At 39.5% G+C, this 9,101-nt stretch overlaps 2 protein-coding genes across 8 annotated transcripts in view; both read left to right on the top strand.

The window, feature by feature from the left end:
- TMEM62 (transmembrane protein 62) overlaps nt 1-8,742 on the top strand; it is a 42,817-nt gene extending 34,075 nt beyond the window's left edge. For 6 of the 7 annotated variants that reach the window (XM_014548799.1, XM_005877587.2, XM_014548801.1 and 3 more), the window contains 3 exons: nt 3,100-3,204; nt 5,084-5,202; nt 7,761-8,742. In XM_014548799.1, the coding sequence (XP_014404285.1) occupies nt 3,100-3,204; nt 5,084-5,202; nt 7,761-8,087 (551 nt within the window). In that variant the 3' untranslated portion in view covers nt 8,088-8,742. The remainder of the gene's footprint in view (nt 1-3,099; nt 3,205-5,083; nt 5,203-7,760) is intronic. The other variant, XM_014548803.1, reaches the window with a different exon arrangement.
- The window catches only part of CCNDBP1 (cyclin D-type binding-protein 1), a 10,530-nt gene continuing 9,521 nt past the window's right edge, over nt 8,093-9,101 (top strand). Inside the window, exon 1 of the mRNA XM_014548733.1 lies at nt 8,093-8,157. Within this exon, the coding sequence (XP_014404219.1) occupies nt 8,093-8,157 (65 nt within the window). The remainder of the gene's footprint in view (nt 8,158-9,101) is intronic.

The following is a 9,101-nucleotide window of genomic DNA, read 5'->3' as shown; positions in this document are numbered from 1 at the left end:
GAATTACAATATAGCTCAAAGTTGCCAGACATCTCTACTAGACATTGAAGTGTTACCTAACTAGCCGTATTTTCACCCAGTTACCTGTAATATATTCTAGGTAATTATTCACTGTTCATACCATGCACATTTCTGCTTCTGCACTTTTGCCCAGGTCATCATCTCTAATTTAAATTGTTTTCCTAAACTTGTCTAATCTTAGCCTCCTTTAGGGCTCATCTCAAAACCACTTTTTCCATACCATTTTCTCCAACCATTCCAGGTCATAATGAGCTCTTGTTTCTCTAAGTCCCTATAGTCCTTCCTGACGATTAATTGATACATAATTAGCCAATCACTTGGCTTTACATAACCACTTCAAATGTATGTACATTTTCTCCTCAGCCAAACTCTAAGTTCCTCAATGCAGGAGCCTTTGTTTTCTACTTCTTGTTTGTTTTCCACAGCACCCAGCGCTGAGTTGGTGCATAATAGACAGTAAATACTTGTCAAATTAAACTTTCCTTATCTCTTCTTGGCTTGGGTGAAATTGCTGAGGTCAGGGACTGATTATGGGGGAGGGGAGAACTGTAGTAATGACTAAACAGTAACATGGTTAGCTGAATAGGTAGTGCACTACTGAATGTTTTCCTGCATGTATGTATGTATATATATATATATATATAGAGAGAGAGAGAGAGAGAGAGAGAGAGAGAGTAAAACTTCTATGAAAAAGTTCCAGAAACATTATTGCCCACATATATTTTGCACATAATGTACATATATAAATATTTGAGGAAGGGCCCCAATCTCATTATGTGGGAATACCAATATCTTTGTGTAGTTATGTAAAATTTACAACATATTTTACCTGCATTATCTCACTTAATTCTTACAACAATCCTGAGAGGTAGGAATTATTGTCCCCATTTTAAACATTAGAAAACCAAGGACTCGAGAGGTTATATAGATTGTCCAAAATGTCATAGCTAGTAAGAGACAGAGGAGAGACTTAAAACCCAAGTCTTCCAATCCCAGGTCAGTTTTTTTTTTAAATCCTCACCCAAGGACATTGTTCCATTGATTTTTAGGGAGAGTGGAAGAGAGAGGGAAAGACAGAGAGGAATATTGATGTGAGAGAAACACATATTGGTTACCTCCTGCACACACCTGACTAGGGGAGGAGCCTGCACCGGAGGTATGTGCTCTTGACCGGAATCGAATTCGGGACCCTTCGGTCCGCAGGCCAATACTCTATCCACAGAGCCAAACTGGCTAGGGCCCCAGGTCAGTTCTTTTCTTTAAACAACACTTCTCAACTTTGACTACACTTTAGAATTCCATGGGGAACTTAAAATCTCACTATCTACACAGTACCAATTATTACATCAGAATCTCTGTAGGGATAGGACCTAAACACCAGTAGCTTTTGAAGCTCCTCTGGTTTCAATTTGCAGTTAAGGCTGAGAAGCATGGCTAAAGCAGTATTTCTTAGGCTACTTAGAATCACCTGGATTGCTGCCTAAGCTCCCCCTCTCCCCCAGGTCAATTAAATCAGAATCTCTGGAGGGTGAGACCTGGGCCTGAGTATTTTCTAAAAGTTCCCCCAGGTTATTCTAATGTGCAGCCAAAGGAGAGAATCATTGCTTGAAGTCTAAAGTATAGCTGCCTCTAAGGTTAAAGGATTATTTATTTACTAGAGGCCCGTTGCACGAAGAGATTCGTGCAATAGGCCTTCCTTCCCCTGGCTGCCGGCACCGGTTTTCCTCCGGTACCCGGGACCCAGGCCTTCACTCCGGCCACAGTGGAGAAGGCAAGCCTCTTCAGTCGTCTTCAGTCTTCAGTCTTTAGTCTTTGCTCGGGCCAGAGCCTTCAGTCTTCACTCTGCACCTGCATATGCAAATTAACTGCCATCTTTGTTGGGTGAATTTGCATAGTCATCCTGATTGGCTGGTGGGTGTAGTGGAGTGACATCAATTTGCATGTTTCTCTTTTATTAGTGTAGATAATAAATATCCACCTATAATTATTCTTATAGGTGGATATGTATTAATACTTTGAGAAGTACCAGGTTAGGACAAGAAGGAAGCTGAGACAGGAATGAGTAGCAAGTGTATAATACACAAAGGGAGAAAAGTTATACATGATCACGTTTTGTATGAAATTAACTGTCAGCAGGCTGAATGATGTTATATGCTAGCCTGTGAAGAAAGACATACTAATTAACTTACATCAGGCTGTCTTACCATTGGGATCAGTTCTCTAAATACTTTCCACCTCTAAGATTGCTCAGTGTGCACTGAGCTTCCTATCATAGTCTTCTGCTGCCTGATTTATGATCAGCCACATAATGAGTGGAATGCTGGCTGGGGTTGAGGATCTGGAATACTTAGTCTGTGGCCACAGAATGGACCTTCTCTGTGTGAAGCCCTTAGACTTGGGCTTTTTGGTACTTTATTTTAAGAGATGCTCATTTGGAGAGCTTTATGGATCCCTTTCAGTTGGAGTAAGAGGATAGCTGGGAGTTAAGAGTTGTATCACATATGGGAAAGGAATATTTGAACAGGTACTCATACTTAAGATTAGACTGGAGAAATGTATTTCTTTGATATGCCTTTGATATATTTTGACATACCTTTTGGAAGTTTGTACATTTGGACACCAAATCCCCTAGAAAATAAAGACTTGAGTATAGATTTGTATTTCAAACACACATGAAGATAAACTAGTATCATCCTCTGGTGGGTCTTTCTTTTTTTTAAAATCTTTATTATTGAAAGTATTATATATGTCCCCCATTTTTCCCTAGTGACCCCTTGTAGCCCTCCCCTGGCAGGTATTTCTATATTGTTTTCAGTCATTTTAAAGTGTGTGTGTGCGTGCACACTCCTCACAACTATACCATTGCTTTGAATTTCCCACCCTCTGCAATTCTAAGTGAATTGACTCATCAGGATTCCTGCCAACTTATAAATTTAAAGTGGTGTCATCTGTATAGTTACCATATAACAACAGATTTGCTGAATATATAGGATAGCCCATGGAAGTCTTCTAGAAAATGTTATAAAGAAATTAAACTTTGCATATGTTCATTGGATTTTTCAAATTTATTCTCTTTAGGACCTCCAGGATTTATAAATTTGACCTCATTTTCCCTTCATGTCTTGAGCAAAATAAACATCTTCTACTATTTTGTCTTGTTCCTGACTCTATATACAGTGCTGGGTAAGTCAATTAGGAAACCTGAGATTGTGGAGCAATCAGTAGAGTCATTTAGGCTCTGTAGAGCATAACAAACGGCACATGGTTCCTTCATAAGTCATTTCCTTGGATATGGTCTTGGGAAATAAAATTGTTTCTTAACATGTTTAAGGGACATTTAGTTTACTTAAGAGTGCTAAGGAAACCATTGCAGAATCTGTGTAGAAACTTAATAGGAGATAGTTCAACTTAATTGCCATCTCTTCAGAGCAGCCTTTTTTGACTACCTTCAAGTTTTATCCTCTATTTCATCATGCTTTTTATTTCCTTCATTACTTTATCAGAATTTATGATTATCTTCTGTGTTCATCATCTTTTCCCTTATTAGAATATCTATTGATGTCTTTTCTCTCTTGTTCACCTTTATGTCCACCACTAAGAACAATGCCTAGCATATAGTTCAGTGAATAATTTATTAATGTGTTGCTCCTAAAAAAGAAAAGAAACTGAGATGAGCAGTGAGTTTAGTTATATCTGAAACTCTTTTGTTATATTAATTATTATACCCAATACTTAAAAAGTCACTTAACCACTTATGGAAGTAGAAAGCACTGAGTTGTGTTTTTTTTTTAAGCTTCTTACTAATGTACCTTACTGACTAAAAATAAATTAGGCTATTTGTAGCTTAGTCTTTGTTTTACACTTTTATCCCACCAGAGAACACAAAGTAGTAAAATAAAAAATATGACACTTTACCATCCTATATAATAAAGAGTTAATATGCTAATTAGACCAAACAGCAGAACAACCATCCGGACGACCTTGCAGACGAAGCTGGGCTGCAAGGGCCGAGCCCCTTGCACGAATTTCATGCATAGGGCCTCTAGTACTATATAACAAGCTATAGCAGATTCCCCTTTGGAAGTCAGTTTTCTTGTTTGTTGAAGCTGATTTGGACACATGTCTTACACTGGAAGACAAAGCAAGTGATTTGGTTCCTGGCTGTAAAAGGAAACATGAAGAGGGCAGAAGTTGCTTCATTTTTAAAAGTTGAAACTTCAAGGGAAAACACTTTTTTAGATGAATATGTATCTAATGGAGTTTATTAATAATATACCTGAGAAAAGTACCTATGACTTTTTAAAAGCTGAAGTCTAGTCTTACCAGCAAATTATGGTATTGCATTTTAAGAAAGGGAGTCTGACAGTCCCTTAATTACTCTTTACATATAGTAGTTCCAGGCACCTGCATACTGAGAATGGGCAGTAAATAATAGTAGGGAGGAGGAGAGAAAAGTCATTCTGGTATTATAGGTGAAAAAATAAAAAAGCAAGTTAAATTCTGTTCATGTTCACCCTGCCTGTATAGTTGATGTATAAAGTAATGACTATGGATCAGCAAGAAAAGGTAAAATATTAATAATCATTAACATTAGTAATAAAGAGAAGTACATTTTAGAAAGATGAAAGTGGTTGAAGTTGTATAGCTTAAAGGAGTAAATCTCAGTCATCTAGAAGATTAACTTTTGAGGAATACCTCTTTGCTTCTTAAAGGAAATGTTAATGAATTGTATTGAGGTAAATTACTGCAACAGAATCTCCTAAGATTTGTGAATATACTCCTGTATGTTTCTGGAATTACAAGCTACATATCTTGTCCAGGTATAGTATGTACTCAGACGATTTCATAATCCAGAGAAATATGGAGTAAAGGAGCAAATAGTTAGTTGGTTAGCTAGGATATCGGGTGCAGCATAGAGATTAGCAAAGAAAAAAAAGCTATGTAAATAAAATGCTTATAGATGACTAGCCTCATATTTCTTCGTTATTCCTGCAAATGCATCTTGTGATGTATGTAATGAGAGTCATAGTTATTTAATCTTCCCTCTCCACTGCTTCTTCAGGACCATGGTTCATTGGTGAAATTACTAAAGGCAAAATGGGTTGCTGCTTTTCCTTTGGGATCTTTGTTGATGGGCGTTTCCTACAAGGCAGTTTAACATTTGTGGTTGGAATTCTCCAGGTAAGAAGTCAGAAAAGCAACTTAAGAACATCTTGACTTTGTCAGACTAATTGTGTAAGAATTAAATTCAAAATCCCAAATTAGATACCATAGATCAGTGATGGCGAACCTATGACACGCGTGTCAGAGGTGACACGCGAACTCATTTTTTTTGGTTGATTTTTCTTTGTTAAATGGCATTTAAATATATAAAGTAAATATCAAAAATATAAATCTTTGTTTTACTCTGGTTGCAAATATCAAAAAATTTCTATATGTGACACGGCACAGAGTTAAGTTAGGGTTTTTCAAAATGCTGACACGCCCAGCTCAAAAGGTTCGCCATCACTGCCATAGATCATGTTTCCTAACTTACTGGCCGGCTGTATTTAATAACTGGTATTTTGTTTGCCTTTTGAGTACTGCCTAAGCTCTTCCACCATTCTCATTTAAACATCTAAAATACATTTTTGGTAGACAGGGTTTATAAGAGGGGAAAGAGGTTTTGGTTTCTGTTGTTTGTTTCACCGTGCTTTTTATTGACAAAAAGAATGAAATAAGGGATTTATGGTGGAATAAATGATAGACTTCTGATTAAACCAAAATTGATTATGAAAATGAAGCAGGAAAATATTTCAGAAGGAGGAAAGGAAAATGACACATATAAGAAAAGTATTCAGTTAACCACTGGAAGCTGCACTGGGCAAAACTAGCCCTGGGTTTCCTAGTAATGTCTTATTAGTATACTTGTTTTGGAAACACTGATACATTTGATTTACATTTTGATCGAAATACCTTTAAAACAAACACACACGCAAACAAAACCCTGACCCATAGCAAATCTCTATAAATAGGTTTGAAAGATATTTACCTAACCATTTATTTTACTCACTTAAGGGGACTAATCGACCAAAATCTGGAGGTAATGATCTGGAGTTTTGGAAGAGATCCAAAAACATTGTTCAAAATGAGTTTGAACAATGTTCAAACAGGGTAGTAAACATGATCAGCAGGATTAGAGATAAACAAATAGGGAAGACCTCTGCAAACTGGCCATAGGCCCGAACGTTCTCTATAAAGCTGCATTTCCTATGTGTATACGTCTGGGTCCAGTTCAGTTTTTTGTTATGTAAATGGAGGTTGTCTCTCAGGAGCACTCTTATACCAAGTAAAACCTGAACCTTACCAAAGGATGGGTATATATTCATACTTGAATAGTAGTACATTAATGATGGATCTTAACTACATCTAGGCTCATGACTCCCAAATCTATATCTCTGATCTAGACCTCTTCTCTGCACTCCAAGTGCCTATATATCCAGCTGTCACTTCTCGTCTTCCCTTAGATATCTAACAAGCATCTCAATTTAAAAGTATACCTTTAATAGGACCTTTAATTTCTACCCCCAAATTTGTTCCTCTCTAGTTAATTTCAATTTTACTAAATGGCTCCACAATTTACCCAGTTTCTTTAAGATATATCTCCAATCCTTCCCCTTCTCTCATATTCTATCTAGCAAGTAATACCTTGTTTGCTCTGTCTCCTATATATATCTTGAATCCACCACTTCTCTCCATCTCATTATTACCACCCTAATTTAAGTCAGGGCCATGCAAAATTATTACCTTAAAAATTAGCCTGCTATGTTTGGTCAAACATTTAACTCACCTCTAAGGCCTTGGCAGGGCCAGACCAAATGATTTCACAGGCCTTATACGACCTGCAGGCTGGATGTTCCCCACTTCTGCTTTAAGCAGAGCAGTGACATGATCGGGGTCCTGCTGATTGCCCAAATTTCCACCTGGCTCATCATGTTTTAGGCCATTGGCTTTAAATAGGCCAAGACCTCACCTACCTCTGGGCTTTTCATTTGATCCTTCTGCCAGGAATGCACTTCCTCCCATTGACTCATTCCTGTACTTCAGGCCTCAGAGAGTTCGTCTGCCATTTACCCTCTTATTTTCTTTATAGAATTTCTCAAAATCTGTAATTAACTAATTTTTTGGGGGGCGGGGGGGGGGTTCTCCCTGTTAGAATGCAAGCTCTATAATGCATCTTTTCTGACTTGTTTACCAGTATGTCCCAGGCCTAAAGTGTTGCACAGGGCTTGCCACATAATGGATGATGAATGAATGGTACAGCAGCTAAACCTGGATTACAACTTAAACCTTCTAATTTGTATTCCAGTAATCATCATGGTACTTCAAATAAAAATACAGAGATTAAAAAAATATTGATACCCAAGTAACCCCCTCCCTCTGCCAAAAAAGCATGTGAGTGTGTGTATGCATACAGATTCAATTCATTTCCTCCTTAAACATTATCGAGGGCTTCAAGATAAGTGAAATGATACTTGCCTTTAAAATGAATGAAAGGATACAGGCCCAAATATACAACTAACCATAAGTCAACTGTTGTGATATAAGCAAGTGTGATTGAAGCATAAAGAATCAGAGAGTTAACCCCCAAGAGGGAAAGCAACATATTCTTAGGAGCTACCTAATGTATTGGTGAGCCCTGGCCCTGACTCCTCTGAGGGCTTGCTAGTAAACTAATGATGCTGTTCTCCTCTTTCCAGTTGGCATTTTTTAACATCCCCTTGATGGCTTACCTGTGTTGGAGCTTGCTGCAGCGGTGCTATGGTCACAACTTCAGGTCTCATCTCCGTCAAGGAAAATACTTGAAAATTATTCCTGTTTACCTTCTTGTGTCACTGCTGTACATCTGGCAGATTTATGCCTGCTACTTTCTTCAGAGGGCATATGGCACTCTAGCTTTTTTCTTCTCCCCTTTGCGGACCTGGTTGACACTGTTGACACCTGTTCTCATTCATCGTGTATGGACACTGAACTCCAGGGAGCTTGTAACCTTTACAGTGCAGTTAAAAAGCCACCTGAGCTCCTGAAGGCCATGTCTCACCATCTACCTCTGTCGCCCAGGCCTCTGCCCCAGCAGCGGGTGGAAGGCCAATACTGGTGGGCAAGCTTCAGGGAGCTGCTGCTCCTTGGCTGCCTAGGGGTTGGGTGATTACCCACTACTGATTCCTGCAGAATGGACTTGCAGAGGAGTCTCTAAATGATGCTATGATTCCTTCCTTCCCCAAGAAGGCAAAGGGTTGATTTACTTCTGTGAAGGGTAGAGGACAGGGGCTGGGTGTGTATGGGTGTATCTGAGGCCCAGTGTGCTTTTAGGGCTAACTCATGTAAAGTACCGAGCACAGTGTCTAGAACTCAGCAGTCAAGGGTGCCACTTTAGAGTCGGAGAACCAGTGTGAACTTGGACCTGACCCTGACTACCCTTGCACTATTAGCTCTCAGTCTGCTTTAACCGCAGGCTGGGCCTCTGCTGCTTCAATGTGGGGGAGGGGGCGTTTCAATCAATCAAATACAGTAAATGAATGACAATAGGAAATAACTCGTCCCAGCCGGTGTGGCCCAGTTGGTTATCCTGTGCACCAAGAAGTCCTGGGTGGAATTCCCAGTTGGGCACATGCCCCGGTTGCAGACTCCATCCCCAGTAGGGGGCATGCAGGAGGCAGCCAATGGATGTTTCTATCTGTCCCTCGCTCTTCCTCTCTCTCTCTAAAAAAAAAAAATCAATAAAAACATATTTTTTAAAAATGTAAATAGTCTGGCCAGTATTGCTCAGTGGTTAAGCTTAGACGTAGACCTATGAACCAGGAGGTCACCGTGTGATTGCCGGTCGGTCAGGGCACAAGCCGGGGTTGCAGCCTGATCCCCAGTGCGGGGTGTGCAGGAGGCAGCCGATCAGTGATTCTCATTATTAATGTTTTCCCCTCTCCCTTCCTCTCTGAAATACAAAATAAAAATAAAAAAAGGAAGTAACTCCTCGGGGGCGGGCCATGGAAGGCGTGGCCTGGTCTCTGGGGCGGGGCGGGGCGGTTTGTTGCCGGAAAGGA

This window comes from Myotis brandtii, unplaced genomic scaffold (assembly GCF_000412655.1).
Source record: "Myotis brandtii unplaced genomic scaffold, ASM41265v1 scaffold521, whole genome shotgun sequence".
Classification (NCBI taxonomy): domain Eukaryota; kingdom Metazoa; phylum Chordata; class Mammalia; order Chiroptera; family Vespertilionidae; genus Myotis; species Myotis brandtii.
The sequence above is the reverse complement of the archived record's forward strand: the minus strand, read 5'-3'. Positions and strand labels throughout refer to the sequence as shown.